Source organism: Rhinolophus ferrumequinum, chromosome 4 (assembly GCF_004115265.2).
Source record: "Rhinolophus ferrumequinum isolate MPI-CBG mRhiFer1 chromosome 4, mRhiFer1_v1.p, whole genome shotgun sequence".
In the NCBI taxonomy this organism is placed as follows: Eukaryota; Metazoa; Chordata; class Mammalia; order Chiroptera; family Rhinolophidae; genus Rhinolophus; species Rhinolophus ferrumequinum.
In genome coordinates, this window is record NC_046287.1 from 19,642,155 (window position 1) to 19,667,608 (window position 25,454).

A 25,454-nucleotide genomic window follows, 5' to 3' on the forward strand; every position below is an offset into this window, starting at 1 on the left:
AGTGGGTTACTTTTATAGTGTTTGCCAACTAATAGAAGTTTTAAATACAATATTAATATTTTGTTTATCTTTTCAACTACTTTTACTTCTTGAAAAATATTTAAGCATATTACACATCATTAATTAACAATTTTTACCATGTACTATAATTTAAAATATGTTACTGTTAGCAACTTAATTATGTGAAAGGTCTATATATGTCAGAGAGGAGAAATACCAAAAGAAAACTTAGAATTTCAGCTTTTTTCAGTGAATGATTTTGTCTCTAATACAATGTTCTTAAATTTTATTAAAGAGGGATTTCAGGATTGGGTTTCAATTTCAATGTTTAACACTGCTAAGCCTCTTGATTAATAAGATTTTATGCTTGCAAAATGCCCCATTACCTCAATTATAGCCCTTTTCAAATTGAGACCATTTCTCATTTATATTTCCTTTCCAAGTTACATATAAGCCCTCAGTAAATTTTAAATCAATAAAAGCGCAAACGAATGAATGGAATATGTATTCCACAAAACGAATGAAACAGCTCCCCTGCATCTAATTACTTTCAATGAGTTTATTAGAACAATAGACCAATAAAGAACTATTAAATATACTGTGCAGTTTTCCGAAGTGATTTGAATTCTGGAATGTTCAAAATCAGTGTAAAGATTCCTGATCATAACCATAGTTTTAGAATTCATTGTCAGACAATTCAAAGACAAAATATTTCACTACCACAGTCTACTTGAGGAATTGTCAAGCTGTTGATATTCTATAATTTCAATTGTCTTTTTCTAGGAAAAAAATCACACTTTATTCTGCTGAAAGTATTTCTGGTGACTGGTTGTCTTATGTTTCTAATAAGCTGACAAAAGATAAATGCAAACTAAAAGCACTTCATGCAATCCTCTAATTACACATTTTTCTTCAAACATTTTGTGTAAATGCATGATAATATACTTAATTGCCATCCACTTGCAATTAGGAGTTGGGTCTGTTACATATTCTGCACAAGTAGAATAGTAGAATATTATATTGTCATATCTGTTTTGTGTTTTACATTTTATGAACAGTAATTATGAATATTGGTATAGACATTGGCATCAGAGTTTATGCCTGAACAATTTCTTAGTGTTCAAGAAAACACATGTATAATAACATTTTTGACAAACAAATTAAAAATGTGTTTTTTTAAAGAAGCTTACTTACAACATATAATTTTTTTCTCTCCAAATTTATGCATTAAGACTGAAATTACACACAAGCCCAGGAAGCACTCTAATTTACTTGAGAACACTTAACCTTAAGGTTGTTTTCCACATTTCTTTTATTACGTACTATAAAATTCCAACTTCAGAGAGAGTGAGAGACAGACAGACCAACAGACCTACAGATAGAGAGAGACAGAGAGAGAGAGAGAAACTGACAATATAATTCCATTTTCAGTGGTTTTCATAAACAAATTAAATAATCTTTCCCAGCGGCACACCTAGGATTCATTTGTACACTTCTATGAAGTCATGTTGTAAGAAAACATTGCTTTATATTTGAGGTATCTTTTTAAATCAACTTACAATATCTTATTCAAATAACAAGTATGTCACATGGAGGATTATATTTTTTAGATGATATCTCTGTGCTACCTAATAACTTCTGGATTTTATTCAGAACTGATAGAAATAATTTTGAGAGCTATTCCTTGCCAAAAATATTGGAGCCTTCTGTCTATCTTTAAAAAATAGATATTTAACTTTTCTCAGTGCCTGTACAGATATTCTTAAAATGCATTTTGGTCTATTATTTAAACACAAGTATATACACATGTACATGCACAAATATATCGATAGCTCTCAGGAGAATTTTTCCTACAGAATGACATTTGCTATTTACATATAGTACAAGCACAATTAATTTGTTGATTAATTTGATTAACGCAGACATTAAAAACAGATATTAGTTTCACTGGGTAACTGTGAAATTGACTGCCCATTATTTGGTGAGTGAGGAAAGAGTTAAATAACCAGACCACAAACCTATTAGACTTGTAATTGACTAAACTGTGATACTAAATCCTCCCTCCTGACTCTGTCATCATAAGATTATTAGTGTCACAATCAAATCAAATCATATATCTTAATATAGAGAGCACGTTATTTGTATTGACATTTTCCGAGACGATTGTTTCACACTCAAGAAAACAAATCACATGGGCTCAAAAAGGAGAGTTAAAAAGTTTTTTTAAAAACTAATATTTATCTCAGTGTTAGTAATGACTACGCACAGACTACTAAACATGTAGAAACCCAATAGCACTTTGTTTATTAGAGAGAGGTTGGCTGCCTCTTAACTTGGAGAATGTGGTTGTAATACCATAAAAATGGTTTTAACTTTTTCACTTAAATTAATTTGAATTTAAGAAAGTATAATTCTTTGGTTGTATTCAGCATCATTCTTCTGAAATTCTAAATATCCTTGCATTTACTGTCAAAGAGATTTCTTTAATGCTCAAAACATTGTATGTGATAGTTTAGTCCCTGATAAATCGTTCAATGTGTTTAATGTACATCCAAGACATTTTCACTGAAATGTATGACTGAATATGCATTTACAAGTTGTACATTGAAATTCATACACAGAGCATTAAGGACTATTTGAACTTTAATTAATGTAACTTGTTTATTATAAAGGGGCCCTCTTTCACCACCTTTATATTCCACGTTTAGATGTGACAATTACTTATAACCATAGGGCTCTGGAAAAGAAGTGTGGCATGTTTCTGGTGACTCAGTATCTTTTGAAGATTTTTATATTTTAGTTGCCTATAGAATTGCTCCCATCATTTAAGATTTTATCTAATTATGCAGCTCGAAAGAACTAAAAAAAACCACATAAATTACCACACGAATCATAAGTACAAGAACATGAAATCATAACATATGCCTGTTCAATTAAACTGAGGTGTGTTTTCTTTATTCTTTTGACTTTCTGTGTTAAAATTATCTTTAATGTCAAGTGTCTGTGACTCTACATTCCCTTTTCATTAATGATAGATGTTTTGACCCCTCTTATAAATATAAATACTGTTTTTCTGTCACATTTATATTTTAGGCTGTCAATATATTCCAAAACATAGTTTCTCAAAGCGAGCACTCAACGTTGGCCCTGTTCTTCCTCACTTCTAGACTTCCCCGTCTCTTGTTATTTTGTGCTTTCTTTGACTCTGCCAGCAAGTCTCTCTGCAGCTCAGAGTTCTTCTGCATGCTTCAAAGGGAGAGATTCTTTTTCAGGTTGAAATCTGTTTTTTCCAATGCACCTGACTGAAAGTGTGATTTTTCATACAATGATCTTTTTTTTTCTCCCCAAAATAGAATAATCTAAAAAGAATTTAAATGAATGTATAGATAGATAAACAGTTATGTATGTGCACATTTATTTTCCTCAGTTCATTGTGATAATGGGATAAAAATTATTTTTATTCAACCTATTTATGCTGTCTAAATGTAAAAAAAGAAATCTCTATGATTTCAGGTACATCATTATATATCACTAATTATACATGTATTTTCATGCAAAATTAGCATATCTTTCTCTCCTAATTGAATCTAAAGATGTGTTCAAGACCAGATGGGTAATTGATTTATATTAACACAATTACCAAAACCTTTAACCCAGTGTATAAACATAATTAAAAAAAAAAACTATTAACAAAGGTTATTTTCCTTAATGAGAAACAAGCATAGGCTTCAACTATAAAATTAAAATATGTAGAAACAGAACAAATGATTCTTTCCCAATCCTATCGTTCAATGGCAACTATCCATTAACAATATGTTTTTGAAGTATTATTCTAGTCATAATTTTTCTCAATGATACCTCTGCTGATGGGGAAACCATAGTATCTTCTGATTTAATATTTGATTATAAATAAGGCTGCAAAGTTCCAACTAGATGAGGTAGTCACACAGTGATCCACCTGTGACATTTTTCAGGTCTCTGGGTGTTGGGATAAAGTAACATATCAGAATCATTGAGATTTACAGTCAATTTTAAAATACTATTATATCTGAAATTTCCTATATCAATGCAGCAATATTAATTACTGGAATTGTATGGAGCATAAAAGACTCCAAATATAAATATCCCATCCATATTTTCACAACTGGTGCACATATGTTATGTAAACTAGACTTGTTGGTAGATTCTTTCATTATATTTTCTAAATACTAGAACAAATACTTGACCCAAATAATATTTGTACTGGAACTGACCCAAGTTATACTGTCCTAAGACAAACTGACTGAATTTATGAAGAAGCTACATTTAGGAAATAATGAAAATCAACAAGTAATGTATGTGTACCTCTTGCAGTATACAGAAAACCTTGTATTCCGATGATATTTTACAGTGTTGAATACAAAGGTTAAGAATCAAAGTTTTGAAAGAAAGACACAAAGTAAAAAGACAAAGGAGAAAATACTGAAGTATGACACATGCCTTTTACAAGCAGCTCTTACATATATTGATCAGTAGGCTTAATAAGAAAGCCTAAACTATATTTAAAAGTAACTGTCAGACAATGAGGAAAAACTGAGGGTTGCTAGATGGGCGGGAGGGGTGGGGGGAGGGTGAGGGGATTGGAGGGCAGTCGGTGACCACAGGATGACCACAGGGTTTGAAAATTAATCTGGGGAACGTAATTTGGTGGTTACCAGAGCGTAAGGGGGTTGGGGGGGGATGAGGGTGAGGGGGATCAAATGTATGGTGATGGAAGGGGAGCTGACTCTGGGTGGTGAACACACAGTGTGATTTATGGATGATGTGATACAGAATTGCACACCTGAAATCTATGTAATTTTACTAACAATTGTCACCCCAATAAATTAAAAATAAATTAAATAAATAAATAAATAAAAAATAAAAAATAAAAGTAACTGTCTGCTTGGCTCCTGCTCTGTCCTGTGCAGCCTTCAAATAAACAGTAAATGAAGTGTCCACATGACAGACTATTCAGCAGAACTGGCGCTCTGATGAGTTATTTAACAGTTTTATTCATTTATCAGTTTTGCAAGATGAATAAACATGTTTTCTATACATTATCTTGATAGACTTGATGCAACGACAATGTTATACAATGTCATGTGTGGATCAAAAGATTGGAGTATTTCTTCTATAATTTCAATGTTGCATAGACGCTTCCATTTATCATGTGCTAGGGCCCCTCCACCCCCACCCAATAGCAACATTGGCTGATTTCACTTTTCAAGTACAAATCATTATTCTGGATAACAGAAGCATCCACCTCCTTGAGGGTCTGCCAAGATTTGCAGGAAATAAAATGCAGTTTGGAGCAGCAAAATGGAAATCAAAGGGCTGCCTTCAGCATTCATACAGCTCTTTAAGCGTCAGGCAGCGCTTTCATCTATCAATGGTCCCTGGGATTAGAACTTTTAGAGGAACAAGGCTCACCTACTCACTTATTTCTCCCACACAAAATCAGAATTAGGGTGACAGGCAGTGAGAACAAATAATTGGTTCACTGCCTCTGGCGCAGAGGGTCACTGGAGCACTTTTTGTGCTTCTATCAGTGGTAAGAAAAATGTGTATGTTTCCTTCTTTCATATATGTTGAATATCTGAGTCTGATTGCAGTGAGCACTTTTCATATGTATTCATTCATTTCTTTAGCATATATGTATCTGTGGATTCCCGTGTATAGGCCATGTTCTAGGCACCAAGACATAGCACTGAACAAAACATCTCAAGGCGCTTCATTCAAGTAAGGAAGCTGATACAAATGTTAGATGGCAACAAGTGCTTGGCAAAATATGTTGAAGGGAATAGTACTGAAATTCTAGAGTAAAATCTGTTTGCTTCTTTCTGTAGGAAGGTAGGATGAATCAGTACTGTGTTTCCCCAAAAACAAGACCTAGCCAGACAATCAGCTCTAATGCATCTTTTGGAACAAAAATTAATATAAGATCCAGTCTTATTTTACTGTAATAAAAGATCAGGTATAATAATATAATATAATATAATACAATATAATAAATATAATACAATACAATATAATAAACAATATAATAAATATAATATAATACCGGGTCTTATATTAATTTTTGCTCCAAAAGACAGATTAGAGCTGATTGTCCAGCTAGTTCTTATTTTCGGGGAAACACGGAAGGTCTCATTTCTGCTGTTATTGGTGTGCAACTATTATCAATAAAACTCATAATAACAAGGCAAAATCAATATTGCTACTTGATGTTAGGATGCCAGACAAAATAGAGGATATCCAGGCAAATTTGAATTTCAGATAAACACAAGTATCGCTTTAGTATAAGTATGTCCCAGATCATTCATGGTATATACAAAAAAGCACTCATTATTTATCTAAAATGCAAATTTAACTGGGTGTTCTGTATTTATACTTGCTAAAACTGGCAACCCTATCTAGGAGGCATTTTTTTTTTCTTCTTTAGGTAGCCTATCCTAGCCTAAGTAACAGATTTTCTCTTTTATCTGAAGCTTAAAAATTAATATAAAATAATCTAAATATTGTTTTAAAAATAGTTAAAAATGTTTCTTATAACACATGCATTTATTTTAAAGTCATTTGTTAAACTAAAATCATGGTGATGCTTTTGTGCTGTGCAATATAAAAAACAAAAATTTTATTTGATTCATCTAAGACTGCAGGTCCTACTCATACTCAAAAGAGTCAAAATTTGAGTGGTTTCCAAAGGGTCTGTAAAAAAGTAAATATCCCCACTGAAAAACTTATTTGTTAAATATACAAATAGTAAGATTTAAAACAAAACTTTAGTGAAGGCGTGTCTTGAGGAGGGAGTTAATTTAGCAGTTGAAAACTAAATTCAATATCCTATCCTCCACTCTTAAGCCTTGTGATCTTGAAGCAATTATTAGTGAATTTAAGCTTCAGGGTTTTTTCAAAATTTATTTTATGGGAGAATGATACTTAATTCATAAGGTTGTAATGAGGATAGAATGCTTTTAGCCAGGAAAGAATTTATCACAGTGCCCGGCACATTTTAAGTACTCAATAAATGGTAAATATTAATATTATTATTAAAGTCCAAATTGTGTTACACATTATGTAAGGTCTTGTACTTTCCTTTCATTAAACATGTGGTAAGTCACACCTCTAAGAGGGGGAAAAAAAATCATGAGTTCCCTCCAAATTGAGCTACTCATAGTAAAGACAAAATACAAACCTCCTCAGGCATAAAATACAGTAATCCCCACTTATCAGTTGTGGTTTCACTTTCCTTGGTTACAGTTTCCCACAACCAACTGTGATCTGAAAATGTTAAATCAAAAATTCCAAAAATAAACAATGTATAATTTTTATGTTGTGCACTGTTCTGAGTAGCATGATAACATCTTTTGCCATTCCACTCTGTCCCTCCTGGGACGTGAATCATTCCTTTGTTCAGTATATCCATGATGTATATGCTCCCAACCCCAAAGCTCAAGATTACCAATGCTGGCAATTTGAATATGGCAAAAAGAAGACATAATTGTATATACAAAAGTGTATATTTGTATAGTAGCTCCCCACCCCACCCCTTATCTGTGAGGGATAGGTTCCAAGACTAAGAGTGGATGCCTGAAACGAAGTACAGTACTGAACCCTACATAAGAGGACTGACAATTAAGTTCACGAACTTATTGCAACGATGTTGCTAACCCTTTTTGATATCAGATGGATTATTCATTATGAATTTGTACCAACTGGACAGTTAACCAAGTTTACTATTTGGAAGTCCTGAAAAGGCTGCGTGAAAAGTTAGAAGACCAGAACTTTTCACCAACAATTCATGGGTCTTGCATCACAACAATGCACCAGCTCACATTGCACTGTCTATGAGGGAGTTTTAGCCAGTAAAGAAATAACTGTATTGGAACACCCTCCCTACTCACCTGATCTGGCCCCAATGACTTCTTTCTTTACCTGAAGATAAAGGCAATATTGAAAAGAAGACATTTTGATGACATTCAGGACATCAAGGGTAGTAAGAGACAGCTCTGAGGCCATTCCAGAAAAAGAGTTCCAAAATTGCTCTGAAGGGTGGACTAGGCGCTGACCTCAGTGCACAGCTTCCCCAAGGAGAGTACTTCAAAGGTGACCATAGTGATATTCAGCAATGAGGTATGCGGCACTTTTTCAGGGATGAGTTCGCGAACTTAATTGTCTGACCTCACACTGGTATACTGTTTTTTTCAGATACAGTCATATTTATGATAAAATGTAATTTATAAAATAGGTAACAAAATAAATTAACAAAAACTAATGATAAAATGTAACAATTATAACAATACCCTGTAATAAAAGTTATGTAAATAGCTTTGGGACCATTATTAGCTAAAACAAGGGTTACTGCAACACAAGCATTGTGATGCTGGGACAGTCGATCTGATAAGTGAGATAACTACTAAGTGACTAATGCGAGGGAAGCCTATATAGCTGGATGCTCTGGACAAAGGGATAATTCATGTCGCAGGCATAGAGGAGCAGGGCAGAGAGAGATTACATCACACTAGTCAGAAACAACACGTGATTCCAAACTTATGAATTGTTTATTTCTGGAATTTTCCATTTAATATTTTCAAACTGCGGTTGACTGTGGGTCACTGAAACTGAGAAAAGAGAAACCACGGATAAGGGAGACTACTGCATAGGAAAAAAACATAGCATATACAGGGTTTGGAACTATGTGAGTTTTCAGAAATCCACTGGGGGTCTTAGAATGTAACCCCTGCAGATAATGGCATTCTACTAAACTGCATTCTACCAAAGTTATTTTTAATTTCTGTGCCGTTCGAATTAATTTTGTCACATAAAGTTATCTTATACACCTTATATATTTAGGTTCTCATAGTACCAATGAATCAGACTCAAAATTTACTTGATTGAGGTGATTATAGGCAAGTAAGTCCAAAATCTAAACATCTTGAAAAAGAAATTCTATGCAGATTGTTGGCTACTATACAGTGTAAAATTTTCAAGCTGGCACATGCCTGAGTCATGATCAAAATGACTGAGGTATTGTTTGTGTCTATAGCTTAGTGGTTACTAGAGGGTAAGAAGGGAGGGGGCTAGTAGATGAGGGCAAATGGGATCAAATATATGGTGATGGAAGGAGAACTGAGTCTGGGTGGTGAACAAACAATGTGATATATACATGACATATTACAGAATTGTGCATTTAAAACCTATGTAACTTTACTAACCATTGTCACCAAAAAAAACTTTAATTGAAAAAAAAAAAAATGACTGAAGTAGTTTTCCAGTAAAGGCACTGATAATTTGTGTAACTATTTAATAATTTATGTAATTATTATTATGTGACTGCCTATGCAATCATCTTTTCCACAGGAAGCATGAATAAAATGAGCATTATCTAAGTAGACAAAAGTAAATTAAATATATAGCACATGTTTAAAATGCTTCTTCAAGCATCCTGAAATGTAGTAAGCATTTTTTCCAAATATATGAATAAATAAATTTCTAAAATGAAGTTGTTGAAGTAAATGAAATATTTTTTGAAATAAATGAAAAATTAAGAATGAAAGAATGAATGAATGAAAGAATGAGTGCAAAGAAGAAACTTGCCTCTTTGGGAACAATCTGTGTCAGAGGGTATTTTATTATTATGTATTTTTGGCATATTTGTCCTTTAAAACACTATATATATATATATTATATGCATATATATATATATATATATATATATATATGTATACTGATAAAACTATTTCAGGAAAACTATAAAAACTATAAATTAGATGTCTATAAAATCTGATTATAAAGAGTTTACATAATATCATTAGGTTTAAGATTAAACTTTCCATTTATCGTGTTATTTACACAAGCTGCTCTCATTGCCTGGGGAAAACATTTTAAAGTCTAAAACTTCAAAGAGATCATACTGATTTTTTAATAATTAAAAAGTCTCACATATCTACAATCTCAAACATTTCTTCTGAGTAAACATTGCAGGAAAAAACAAAAACAAAAACACAAAAAAATTTAATATTAAAAAAAGTCCCTCCATTTTGCTTTACTTACTGGTACAGAGAGGCAGGGTTATAGTACACGTTTTATTTCAGCTGCTTGGAATAAGAGGACGAGTGACATCCTTCACTCAAACCTCCAATTCCCCAAACTAATAGTGCTAGGAAAGAGGCAAAGGGAATAGACTGAGTTTGAACCTCACCCTAAAGGCTAATAGAAGATACTTCTGTCAAATGCCTCCAAGCAAGAGATACACTGAGCTACCTTGAGGCCCAAATCAAACCGAGGGACTCTTTAGGCATGCTGTTCCATTTGACCTCCATATCACCATAGGACAAAAAAGGAAATAGCAGTTCCTAAAATCTTTTGGAAATAGATGAAAAATAAATATTTGAATCAAAATCAGCATCTTGAATTGTAAGAGGAAAAACAAATCAGTCAGTAAGGAAAGCAGAAAGAACCTGATCGCTGTAGAATGTAACTTTGAATTGTAGCAAAGAAGGTCTCCTTTATTTCTGCCTTTTGTTCCATAGAGACCCCAACTTGATGTGTACTAAGTGAGCTCTTCAAATGTGTGTCAGTTATACTGTGAGTGGATGACAGAGTGGAGGTCCAGCACGTGGTAGCTAAGGTCAAAGAGGAAGAGGATGCTTAGCCACAGAGAAAAGAAACACTGCATCTCAGGTTCTTACGCAATTCAGTGAAAATGCGAAAGTCAGGGCCACATATCAGGCTTTCTAAGAATCAATCAAGAATGTCTGCCTGTCATTCACTTGTGGCCAAATAAATAAGCAATTCAGAGATACAAGAAAAATAGAAAAATGCACCCCAAATAAAACAGAAAACTTTATTTTTGTATCAATAGCATTCTGAGTGCAATATGCAAATTATTACAAATATATCTTTTTTGTTCACTTAAAATATATACATTATAAAAGCACATGTTTTATTCTGTTGTTCTTTCTTCATAGCAATTTTATTCCACTGCAGGTTACTATTACTATAACTCATATGTCTATTAGTGTAACACAAATCAATAATTTATGAATTTTTATCACGTGAAGATGAACATAATAGAAAACAACAGTGGGTTTTTAGTTTTAAGAACTCCATGAAAAGCTATATTTTCTATTTACAGTTGGCAGATTATCTCGAATAGTTGACGGAGAATTTTAAAGCTCTTTATTCAATATTACTTAAACTATTATAATTGTGCATATTGCCTTTACCATGATTTCATATTTGAAAGAATGTCATTAGAATAATTATTGATAACTAGAAAGCAAATAAAATGTGAACAGTCAAAATGTATTTCCCTATGTTCATAAAAAAGTACTGGTACGTTATTCATGGAAATATTCCACAGAATATTTACTTACTCAAATTGTCTCTTCAGTTTATCAATTCAAATTTGATTAGAAGCATCAAATTTGGAAGGTATGAGGACACTAATACAAGTAAGAAGAGATAGCATTTCTTACTTGAGTAATACTGACATTTTTGAGCTCTTGTTATTTGCCAGAACTTATTCAGGACACTTTGCTTATATTATTTCTAATACTTATTTTCTTTAAGACAGTTATATTATTATCTGAGAGAGACAGAGAGCAAGAGTGAGAGAGAGAATGAGAGAGAGAAAGAGATTGACAAAGAGAGAGAAAGGGAAAGGAGAGAGAGACAGATTGAGAGAGTAGAGGAGGCCAGTGTCAATCTCAGTTTTCCTTATTCTGAAGTACATTATCCAGGGGCCCTGCAGATAATAAAATACCTTCATATCCCATACCTTTTTCAATAACGAATAAACTAAAACACCAAGAAGTCTTCTGTGCTAGCATCATGTAACATTGATAAGACTATAAACCAATTTCCCTTTTCTCTTTCTTATGTTACTTGTCACCTATGTTAAGATTTTACTTCATGAGGAGTATTGGTATTTCTAGCTCAAAACACCTGAACTTCTCATTTTAAATCATAATCTTCTATGGCACAATAGTTTTGACTTAGGAGAGATTACTGAAATGCTTCTGTTACATATTTTGTAACTAGCTCTTAAGGAGTTTAAATCCGATCTCAACATCCTCTTTTGAATTAAGAACCCCTCTTTGACTTCATTTAAAAATGTTTTTCCCTAATAAAAAGAGCCTTAGGAATATTCCAATAAAACACCACTCTTCCTATGATAGGATGGCACTTTTCCTAAGCCTCAGATTGTTGTTTTGTGGGGTTCTAAATCTAGTTTTGATCCCTCGATATAGTTTCACAATCGACATACTCTACATAAGAACTACTTCTTAAAAAACATAAAATATAATGTACTTCCTTCCCTGACTAAAGCATTTTTCCCCATTCATGGAATATTTTAAAGGCTAGTTCAAGTTTTCTTATTTTATTCCAAATGTAAAAGGGTTTTTCTTTTGAATGTGCAAGAATGATAAAATACCTGATCATGTCAAAACACAAAAACAGGAGGAAAAAAAAAATCAATGAAACCAGTGCCAGCACTTTAGAAAGTTTATGGTTTAATTTTCTTTCCGATGAGCAGTTAAATCAAAATTGTTATTATACTATTTCTAACAATGCTGATGATTTGCAGAGATTAACTGGCAACTTTGCCCAAAGTATGGTATATTGCCTGTTTGCATATCTGACTGTGAGTTAGGTTATTACTAATTACAAAGAAATAAAGTTTTCTAGCCAATTACAGGGAATAAATCTATACAGGTCCAAAATTCAAGTGAAGGTTACGAATCTGGACTATAATAAGATGTTCATCAATATTACTCATATGTAAATAAGCACTTACCATTTAAACCTATCTGTAGATGTTTGGGTAGATACTATAGAAATCACAAACCCTCTCCATGTTATTATTGAACAATTCTTTCTAGCCTAAATCTATATAATGTTTCAAACAACTAGTGCTAAATCACACAATTTTTAAAAACAATATGTGACTGACTTTGCAAGTTAAGTGAAATGCAGATCTAAGATATCATCCTGATGATTCCAGACACACTAAACAAGCAATATCTACCTTTCGTTAAGTAGCCAGCAAGAAATCAGAATTTATGGAAAATAGGTCTCATGTTTCTTTCCTTGGTATATTTGTTATGAGGACAGAATTGAAGCCAAAGAGTTTGCTTAGATAATTGTGTAGTTTGACTTAATTCTTTCAATAACACTAACATATTGGTGACTAACTATCAACCTAGACCCATTCTGAGTTGCATGTGGTAGCCCGCAATTTACTCATGCCATGTTTCAGATGAGGTCATTTGGGAAGAGTAACCTGCCCAAGGTCATAGAGCTGGCAAACGGAAGAGGCATGATCTGTGCTCAGTCTGTTTACCATGCTTCCCTGAAAATAATACCTAACAGGACCATCTACTCTAATGAGTCTTTTGAAGCAAAAATTAATATAAGACCTGGTCTTATATAATATGCAATATATTATATTATATACATAGGTCTTATATAATATATATTATGTTATATTATATATTATATTATATTATATATATTATATAAGACCGGGTCTTATATTAAAATATGACCAGGTCTTATATTAATTTTTGCTCCAAAAGACACATTAGAGCTCATAGTCCAGCTAGGTCTTATTTTTGGGGAAACACGTAATTACGCAGCACTTAGCCACTATACACATTTCCTCTATCATCCTACTTGAGAGATCTTAAAAATATATTTCATGTGTTCTACATGGATATTTTTACTAGAATATACAACCAAAGTCTTAAGATTTCTGAAACAAATTTAAACAATGACTCTCCCTTCTCTCTCTCCCTCTCCCTTTCTCTCTCTTCCCACTACCCTGTCGACATAGTTTTTTTTGGACATGGTTAGATTCTAAAAATTATACACTGTATCCCGAAAGCAAAGAAAGTACATAAAACTCAATTATATACATAAAGAATCTTATAATATGATGTATCAAACAAAAGGACTATTAAACAACAACAAAATCATGAAGCAAAACTTTAACTAGAATTTCTCTGTTTGCAATAACCAGTAAAAGACCAACATAAAAGTTACCATTCAGTATCAGAGCAATGCATTTATACTGATGAATATAAGCACAAACTGAACTTGTAATGTTGAGGCGTCATTATTTTCTGCACATGGAAACAACTACACTGAAAACTGATGCCTTTTTAAAATAAAGAAATAATGCCTGTACAAAAGGCAGTTGTCACATGGACTAAATCTAAGGTAGACTAATCATTACTGTGAATTTTAATTGTAATCAAATGCATACCTTGGGTAGATTTCCTCATAATACTTGAATTTTATATGAAGTTTAAATTTAATTTTAATTCACTTAATACTATTTTATTAAAACATCATATTTTTAGGATAGAGTTGCCAGTTTTAGAAAACATAAAATACAGGAAGGCTGCTTAAATTTGGATTTCAGACAAATCATGAATACTTTTTTAGTCTTAATATGCCCCAAATAGTGCAAGGAATATTGCAATATTGTAATATTTGAGACATCCTCAGACTAAAACATTTTCTTTGTTTATATGAAATTCAAATTTAACTAGCTGTCCTGTATTTTATTCAGCAACCTTATTTTAGAGTTCTTAAAATCTGACATGCATGTATTTGTCAGTCTAAATAATTCCCAATCATCTGGCAAAAATGTGTGTCAAAATAGCATTAAGGTAAATTTGGGACATTTCAGACAAACATCCATGGTTTGTTCAAATAATCCAAATTGTTAAAAACTCTAGATAATTTATTTTATTTATTTTCATATATTAAAATAAAATATATTATTTTAGTTAGTTATATTTTATTTAAAATATATTATTTAGATAGTGAGATTTTATGAATATATTTCTTTTATAGTTAGTAATTTATTGCCATGTTTTCCTTGTGAGATGGCTTTGAGGTTTAAAAACAAAAGAGAGAGGGAAAAAACCTTCAATTGTATGCTTCTAAGAGTTACTGAAATCAGTGAGCTTCTTATTTTTAAGTATGGCTACTAATTTGCTTAATCTATTTATCTATGATTTTTAATACTCAAATTATTATTAACACAGATATACAAAGAATGTTTTTTTCTGCTCTAGAGTAGACCACCTATACAGGGTAAAGTAAAGTTATTCCGCTTCATGGATCCTTAGAAGAATGAATCACATGACAGCATGCAGCTATGGAAATTGTGATTCCATGCTGCACACCAAGGAAAGCTGACATTACCCTAACTTTGCACTAGGAGGCGTATTGTTCCTATAGATATTTCTACTGTAATACTAACCACACTAGTCATGACCTCTTCAATAAGCTCAAATAGAAGAGAATAGTACTAACAACTTTTAAATATTTATAATAAACGAGTACTCAAAACTAATTCTTCGGGGGATTAAAGTCACACTTGAAATTGATAAGAGCTAAAACTTTCCAGCAGAGAAAACTTATGGACCTGCCTGTTTTACAGCCATTTTTTAAAACTACGTTGTGTATATGAAATCATCTCATTGTACCTCTTTCAAAAATAAAATGGTAATAAAACAGAAAGTGCTTGGTTAAAAATTAATATAACAAACACTTTAAAATCATAAAATGAATATAACTTATTTTATAAAGTAAAACAATAAAGATACTGGAGCACAAATATGCTTTACTATATAATTTTTATTAGTCTTCAGCAAATCGTGATGTTTTCAAACTACCCATCAAATATAATTAATATGACAAAATGGTCAAGAATTTAAAATATAAAGTTTTTAGAACTTGAAACTAAGACTTTGTTAGAATTTTATTTCTTCTAATGTGTAACACTGCTTTTACATTTTGCAATTCAAGGAGGTAATTTTTAAAACTTGATTGGAAACTTTTACTAAATAATTAAGATACATGTTCTGCCTCTTATGTACCTTTTCACTATTCATAATAATAATCATAGTTTTAAAAATTATATTTACTAACTGAGACTGCATTCATGTCAAAAGCCCTTGATCTACAGCATTTCAGCTCTATTCCGGGATGATTGCATTGAGTTATATGCTGCCTTACAAGGTGTGTACAGTGAACGCGGTTTCTCTGAATAGTAAAAGCATAAGCTGTGTAGTCAGGCACTCCTGAGTTTATACTCTGCCTGAGATACTTGCCAAGCAGTTTTAAACAAACAAATTTTCAGAAATTCAGTTTACTTATAATACTAACTTGCAATATTGGTGTGGAATTGTAAACAATATATTAAAATATTTACTAGCATTTCTCACTCATAAGCAGACCTCGATAAATATTACCCAGAAATGTCATCAGGCATCAAAACCAGTTTTAGTGAGAAGTTCACCAACTGATTCATATGCAGTCAGGTAGAGTCAGAAGCACATGGCAGATAGGGCTATATAAAGTAAATGTAATTTGAAATCTTGTACATGATTAAACAGCAAAAAATCATTTAAAATAGCATTTAAAAGAAATACCAGATATAAAAATAACTTTATTCAAGATTCTCAATGAGACAAGATTAAGACTTAATTCTGAATTAGTGGTAATAAGCATTCCTGATATAATAATATCATTGTTTTTGTTTGCTTTTAAGTTAGTGAAATTCTTTCATCAGTCTAGTTATATTTGTTCAAAATAACAATCTTCAATTGAAAATCCCTTACAATTTTTTCAGAATTAATGTTTTTATTGGATTCTACATGGAGTTCATGATCGCATCAATGAGTTCACTTCTTAAGAAAATATGGTTTACCCTGAAAATTATTTTTTGAGAATCATACTATTTGAAAAATAAAAATAGGAATCTGTACAGATGTCATACCTAATAACTCTATAGACGATATATGGATATTTACGATTTATATGTATATAACATGATTGCTATAAAATCAAGGCTCTTCAAGAATTATCAGAGGACAGGCTGAAAACCCCACTGAAGACAAAGGAAACAGTTTAGATCTAAATTGCAAGAGTATCACTATTGAAGATTATTGCTTCAATTATCTCACTTCACAAATTCCTCAATCAGTTCCAAAATGTGACTGCTGAATTTTAAGATAATATATCATAATACTGTTCTAATATGAACTACTGTTTAGTTATGGATCTCTTAATATTTCTGAGCTCTTCTAATTAATTCTGCTCTAGACATTTATGAAGGAGGTTAAATTTTAAGTCCCACTAAATGTCAAAAGGACTGTTAGCCTGCAGGGGCACTCAGGGCTCCTCTCTTCCCTATCTTCCTCTGCTTCTTTGCCAATGATGAAAAGGACACTGTCTCCACCAAGGAGGACTGTTCAGGTTTAACACATTTTATTGAGCATGATTCTCCTGGGTGAAGTCAGTGTGAATTGAATGTTGGAGTGCACAAGGGTGTTCCCTCCCTTGAGTTTCTTTTTCCATGTAACTACATTGGTAAAAACTCTGGGGACTTCTTGAAGCAGGCTTGAAGGTTTTTGTTGTTGTTGTTGTCGTTGTTTGTTTTGTTTTGTTTTTAGCTTTAGAATCTCTTTTATCTTCTCCCATTTGGAAGCTTGCCCAGTGCTATTGCCCAGGTCTAAGTCATTGAGTGAGCAGCTGCACATATTGGATAAAGGTCTGGTTTAGGGCATCTTAGGTTAACCAGATTTAGATCTAAAATGGAGTCTTCCTGTTTTGGTTTTGGCTGAGGCCCAAAGACAAGAGAAGCCAACTACTCCCACATGCAGAAGAGGTGGTCAAGAGCCAGTTTTGGTCCCTTAGCTCAATTCCAATGAGGGATGCTTTAAAATCGGAGTGGGGGAAGTTGGAGACTAGGAAGTCAGTGTAGAACGTTCTGTCTTATTTATCTGACCTATTCACACAAGCCCAGGAAAGGTTGATTCCGTGGAACCACTTAAAATCAATGGTGCTTAGACTAATCAAAACCAAGAAATATAAGGAGAATAGTTGGCTAACCCTCCCAAATTTTATGTGATGAGAAGTTGCCTTTTTGGCAACATTTTTGGGTATGATCTACCCTTCTGAGTATGAGAAGTCAAAAGATGCACTATGTTTTCCTTATGAGACCAAGATATAGGACATGAGACATCAAGAGTCAGAGCTGGTGTGGGATTTACTGAGATCATCCTAAAAGATTGGTTGGAGTAGTGAGAAACCTCTGTAGAAAGAGGATGCAAATGTAACTCCACACACCAATGAAAAAAGAACCATATATATCAGACAAAACTTTAGAGGTGGGGACACAGCTTGGGATGGGGCATATGTACCAAAGATCCCACACTACCATCCTGGAAACAGTCAGTTTAAAATCCTAGCAGTCAGAGAACACCAGTGCTTGCTTACCATTTCAGGACTAGTTAAAAATCCCCTTTCATGATTTTTACCTCCTTTTAGCATTTATACTGCAACGATGATTTGCCATAATGATGATTAAATTGGACTTTTAATTTCCTAATAAAAGTGAACTAGTCAGTGACGTGTATATAAAATCATGTGACCACAAAAGGTATAACACTTGTCCAAAATTCCCTCCAAAGGCCAAAGAAAAGTGTCCCATAGGGCTTCCTTTCAATGGGCAATGACTTCTGAAATAGGGTAGGAGTCTGTGGAGAATAAAGTTTTACCTAATTACATTCCACTTATTCTACTTTTTCAATGTCCTTGTTAAAAACAAATCATCCAAAACTGAAATAAATTAAAAAAATGTAAAACCCTAAAAATTGTTATCACCATCCTTCATACCTGTTTTAAATCCCTGTTGTATTTTTTTAAGTCTTCCTTGGAAAATAGCATTCCACAGCCCACTTTTCTTCTTGTTCTTTGCTGACTAGATTCTGTTTAACTGTATTTTATCAGTTAAATGTGTTAAAATATCTCCTTCACATTTAACATCTTTGACATCAAGATGTTTTGCAACAAATGGCTTTTTGCAATTAAATTTATAGCATTTATTTTCTTTACTAATGGTTCATAAAATTGCAACATACAATTTAATGGCCAATTGTAATATAAGCCATGACATTTTTTTTTTTTTCTTTTCTGTAATGCAAGTGCCAAACTTAAGCTCTGATTGCTGGCGCACCATCCACTTCAAAGAGACGTCGGCTGCAAGGATGGCTATCTCCCATGAACACATTGCCAGCCAAATGACCAGAAAAAGAGCCAGGCTGCCTTCCCTGCACTGAGGCTCCTGTTTTCAAGATCTTAGTTGATTTCAGTAACTGATCGTTTGAGGCATTTGGGTTCTACGTATGTTTTCCCTTCCCTTAGGGCCCCGCCCTCGACCCCAATAAAAGTACACCCTCATTCTCCAGTACTCATACTTTCTCCATGGACCTCGCTGTGTGACCCCAAGTGTGCTGTGTGATTCCCAGGTCTTGTAAGAAACATGTATCTTATTCAAGTTTCCTGATGGTTACTACTGACCAGCGTCTTGCAATCATAATAAGAATAATAGGGCTGGTCCCGCCACAATACTGGTTACTGATAGGCTGACACCAATACAAAACACCAATCTATATCAAGCACGTCGGACTTGTTATATTTCAAATAATACAATAAAACCAGAAAACCAGAATGTTCATTTACTAGCTTCCTAGAATTCTTGTATATAGCTCAAGCACACAAAAGAAAACCAGAAAACCCAGAAGAGCTGCAAGAAAAGTTCAGAAGAGGACTCACCAGAGTTGGGGTCAGAGTTGCCGTCTGCCTCGGTCCTCTTGTCCGGAGAGGCCTGGTCATAGAATTCGTCCTGTGTCTGAACCAGAGGAAGAGGGTGTGAGATCAGGGTTCCACTACCCACCGGCTCGTGGTCTCCTAGACCACTGTCACTGCAGCTTTCCTGGGAGCCATCGGGGAGGTGAAACGTAACACGGCGCTGCGACTACAAAGAAGACCACAGGACACGCCAATTAACACTCCTCCCCAATAAAACAGGCTCAGTGGAACACAAATCAAAACAACTTTTAACAAACAATACAATGTAAAAGAAAAAAATAAATAAAACTTAGACAGATTAGAAACACACATTTAGTATTTGCCGTTTGCTATGTCATACCCAACTTGAAAAATACAAGAAAGAATTTCAATCTCATGTCATTCAAGAACAAAAAAAAAATAATGGTAAGCCATTGAAAACTGCAACAAGTAAGGCAGGGAAGACTATCTATGCTAGTTGTCCAAGTTATAGAAAAATTTTAAATAAGCAGAAGGTGCAAATGCGCAGACATACATAATGTGAATTTCCATTTCTTTTAAATGAAAAGATGTTGTGCTTATGAAGTCACTATTCACCACTGACCCAGATAGTACTACCAGTCATTGGTTATAGAACATCCCACCTGAAAGGTGTTTGGCCTCTATTTGCCAAACGTCACTATCAGAAGTGACCTAAAATATGGGTACTTCAATAAGTTTTAATGTTTAATAAACTAAAATTGCACATTTAAGCACACATTGCTGCTTATTTCTCTTGGTAAATATAATTTCAGCTGATGTAATCCAGGAGATATGAGAATATTTACAGCTGAGTAGGATGGAGATTTATGACTTACAGAATTATATGAGTGTAGTAAATTCATGCGATTTGTCTGAGTGCATATAATTTTCATTCTGCTTTAACAGCCAAAAGACCTCTCAATATATGTCACATGTGACCATTTTAATTAGATTTAAGTTTTAATAAAAGCATGAATATGTAAATAAAATCTAATCTATACACATATAATGTATAATACAATTATTTTATAATACAAGAGACAATTTATAGGTTGTATCCATTTCAAAGAAAAACAAATGCAGTTAGAGACAAAATGCAGCTATAGGTAGACCTACTGCTACTCTATAAATGCATTTTTATAGACTGACAATAGAAAATAGCCTGTTTCCTATGAGTCACTGGTTCAAATCCAGCTCAGTCATAATAGAGAAGAGCTGATACCACTTTACTGCCGTTCAATGACCTGTGTAAAATGATTTGATAGTTCAGTACATTTTTAATGAACTGATGCCAACATCACATAAACTATAATCATAAATGGTGCTAATTGAGTCTATTACAGCATGTTTCACCTTCAAGCACAACTATCTGAATGCTACCATTCCCTTCTCAGTAGGTTTTGAAATGCACTTAGGTGTAAGCTCTACAGTAAGTCAAACTTTAGCATTAATATCCAAAATATATTTATCTTCACATAAGAAAGGCCATTCTACCAATTTTATTTTTTACAGTGTTTGGTCTCTCATGTGAATTTAGCCTTTTGTGGAAAACCAATAATACAAGAATTTTCCCTTTCTGTTTCAATAAGCCCTTAATACGTTGGTATAATGTCATGACATACACAGCCTTACAGACGATGACCAGGCTGTTCATTATACATGACTGTGAAACTAAGCTTTTAAAATAATTGGCCCACTGAAATTCCACAATTAGTGATTCAAATGTCTTTGGTGTCATCTCTGCAGGATGACCTTAGTTGTAGCTCAGATAAGTAAAGTCAGACATAAGAGAAAGAGAATATAATGGATGATTATGCAATCTTTATAAAGAATTTCTGGAAGGCTCATAAGCCATTAAAAATTACATGTTCCATAGACACACAAAAAAATGGAAAATTGACATATGTGATTTTCTTTTAAATATAGTTAATATTGCTTTAACTACAGTATATTTGTTCCTCCTGAAAAATGTCCAAATCTGCAACACCAGTTATACCTGAATCTGGCAGTTCTCATAACGTGGTCATTTGAACTAATATTTATTGAGCACCTACTAAATGCCTAGTACTGTGCTTACCCTGAGAATAAAAAGTAAAATCTGTTTTTCAAAATTATTTTAGATATACATTAACAGATTCCAACTCATATATACTATACTATGATATTTCTTTACCACTTTATGAATAAGAAAATGCATAAATCTAGCATGATTTATTTGCAGTGAGACACTGTGAATTAGAGTGATACAATGTTTAAACTACTGTGGCTTATGGAGATATTTCCTAATTAATTTGACTCAAATATGTTTAGTTCTTAATTGGCAAAATTGTGCACAATTTATGAGGTGGGAGGTGGGAGTGGTGATACATATGGACTAAGAATTCGAACATACATATAATGGTACTAAAAAAACTGATCGAGCAAAACAGTCTTTAATTTATCATAATTATTGATGCAAGTAGAAGGATGTCTGAAATATCAACGTAGATGTATGGAGATGATTTGAATAAATTAAAACAGCGAAGAACGAGGATTCATGAAGCATTAAGAAACAGGAGTTGCGAATGTCACCAGGGACTCAACAGTACTTATTCTGGTTTTGTTGAATAGCCCCAGGTGAGGAGGCATTACCAGATCTCCTGGCTGGGTACCTTTGCTCTACAGAGACTGGCCTGGGACAAGGTATTTTATCTCTCTGAACAAGTCCCCACCTTTGCCAGAGGGGTATTGTAAGGCTAAGGCTCAAATCAAAGAAGAAGTGTGCTTGGTATATAATACTTTACACATAGTAGGTACTCAAGGAAAGGTAGCTATAATTCTTGAAATTTATAGCTGCATAGTATAGTATCTTTGTACCTCTGGGTCTATCAGTGTTTAGCTAGTTTTAAAGACGTGCACCCTTCACCCCAGAGGAAAACGATTGTTCTTTCAGAGGGAGCTGCCTGAACCCCAGAATCTTAGCATGTCTCACTCTGTGCCTACAGACCATCTCAGCTCAGAGCCTCCAAAGGGGAAGCTGATCTGGGGCTGGAGTGAGGGATGAAGATCAACCTTCTAGAACACAGGGTTTCTCCTCAGAATGTGAAGGATTTCCCATTACCCTTTCAAGAAAACTACAAGTGTTTGTATATTTGAACAGAGGAAGAGGGAGAAGTTTTTACTTTGCCTTTGGGTTATTTCCATGGAAAAAGGCACAATTTGGGTTACAAATATAGTCAAACCCTGCCTGACTGAATTGGGACAACACATGTTATCATGAGACTATTTCAGACTTTCCAGATCTCGGCACTTAGATTTTGTTTTTCTAAATCTATTTCTTACCCATTCCAATTTCTTTCATGGATATACTGTTATGATGATGATGATGATGATGATTATTAATTTATTATTATTCTCTTTGCCTGGTTAATGGTTTGAATGTCACATTTCTTTATCTGCTTATCACTGACACTTTAGCTCCAGGCCTGTAGCTGCCCTGAAAAAGATTAAGATGGGAACAAGTAACTAATAAGGTTGTTTCATCTTATATTTTCTCAGGACTGCTGATATGAATTCTGATCAAGCAAAGCTTTCATCAGAGATTCTGTACTCTACACAAGCATGACGGATCATGCATACAAACACAGGTGTGTTTAGGATCCTGCAAGTCAAAAAGTGTCACACTGGCTTGATGTAAGAAATATCACCAAGCTTCTTTACAATGTTCTTCACCACCCCCAGCCCACCCTAAAGTTTAGTAGAAAGAAAAGAGGGAAAATTCAAGATGCCTCAGGAAGATACATGTGAACCTGCATTGGGCACTGTTCTTCAAGAGTCCCTGAAAGAATGAGTCACCTAAGATATCTCAATCATTGCTTGCATGTTTCTCTTGTGTGTTTCTTACTGGTGTAGAATATTATTCACTAATGAATGACTAACATCCAAGCTTACAATTCCAGTTCCATTAACCTAAAAGAATTCTCATGTGCAAAGATTTGGTGGTAAAGTTCATTGTGTCTTTGAATAAAATAGCAAAATGTAGAAAAGAGTGAAATGTTTAGGGGTGAGTAATAAGTTATGTAATATTCTACAATTGAATAATTCACAATACTTAAAATTATGTTAATTGATATAGAAAATATTTATAATCAATTCATAAGCATACAGATCAGATTAAAATTTTTCTTAGTTGAATTACATTTTTGTGAATGTGATTTCATATTTAAATATACATAAACTAATATCTGTTTATGCATACACCGAGTATTTAAAGTGGTATTGTTGGATCATGGAATTAGGTATTTTAAATTTTTATTATTATTTTGGCTACACTAAAATTTTCATGCACTGTCTTTGTAATAATAAAACCTTCTAATATTTAACTATTTTTCTTTGTCACTTGTAACAAATTAGAACTTAGTCCAAGAGAATGGAAAGACATAGACAGTAAGTGAGCATTCTCGTGAGCTAAGGAATGCCAAATACCTCCCTGCCCTTTCTCTGCTATTCTAACTTCCATTATTTACTTTCTTTACATAGCTTTTTAACCACTGCCATTAGAAACCCTTGCCTTCTCCTCAAATGACAAAATAACTACATGTGTGGCACCAAGCCAATTATTACAAAACAAATAAACAAATTTACCAGTTAATGACTGCCATTTAAAATAATTATTATCTGGAACATTATAAATTGATAGTATAGAAGTAGAAAAATAGTGCTCTAGAATCGTTTAAATATGGTTTTAGTTGTATTTTAAATATGGTTTTAGGTATTTTGAAATACCTTTTCAAAGAAATATTCCTAATTCTGATTTAGTTCCTTTGACCATGTTAAAAAGTAATATATCATCTGGCTACATAACTAATCACTAAATAGTATATACACAGAGACACACACACACATATCGGTCAGAATTTACTTATGATGAAGTACAAGAAAAATCATACCAAAGTTCCATATGTGAACTTTTTGTTGTTTTATCTCCACATTGAATCCAGTGAAGCTATTCTTTTCTTTTTTTTTTTTTTGAAATAATATTTCCAACCATATCTCTTTTCAAGTTAGCAAAGGAAATTATCCCAAAGAGGATTAAAAAAAGGCTAGAGACTGAAAACTGAATAAATATTAAAACAAATTATTTCTTATAATGTTAATTAGAAACAGTTCCATCTGTCTTAGGCAAACACATTTGAATTGAGATTATAAAAAAAACAAAAAAAAAAAAAAACAGTTATGAGTGTTAGATCTCTGAATGTTAGAGACCTTGACCTAATGTTAGGTCTCTGAATGTTAGGTCTCAGAGACCTTGACTTACAGACAGAGCCATGTCTGCAAGAAAACAACAAAATGTCTGTTGGCCTGCACCTGCAGACAGAGCCAAACTTGCGATAACAGAAAACGCCCTCAACAGCTACTGGCTTACAGGTAGTCAATATTTTCTGTGCAAACAATGCTACCCTGTCAGCCTTGCCCCTATATAACCCTCCTCCCCCCAGTCCTTCGGGGCTGCCAGTCTCCTTTAGACATGCAGCCCAGTCTGTAGCTGTCTTTGCTCAGCTTGACAGACTTTCTCTTAATAAAATAGACTTTCTTAAACTTTCTTAACTTGCCTGATGGTGCACCTTCCTTTAGCGGCTGACCTATCAATGAGTACAGTCGTAGGTTGCAAGCTATGCAGAGGACTTTTTAAATGACAAAAAAAGAAAAACATATTTCCAGCTAAAACCACTAATTCAATTAAATAGTAAGTTTCTCAATAGCTTCTTGTCATCTAA

General features: G+C 33.4%; 1 protein-coding gene across 6 annotated transcripts in view; it reads right to left on the bottom strand.

Moving 5' to 3' along the window:
* Window positions 1-25,454, bottom strand: part of PCDH9 (protocadherin 9) — an 875,404-nt gene that overhangs the window by 275,630 nt on the left and 574,320 nt on the right. For 3 of the 6 annotated variants that reach the window (XM_033104110.1, XM_033104109.1, XM_033104108.1), the window contains one exon: window positions 19,663-19,738. In XM_033104110.1, the coding sequence (XP_032960001.1) occupies window positions 19,663-19,738 (76 nt within the window). Of the gene's footprint in view, window positions 1-19,662; window positions 19,865-25,454 lie in introns of all 6 variants that reach the window. The other 3 variants (XM_033104106.1, XM_033104105.1, XM_033104107.1) reach the window with 1 other exon arrangement.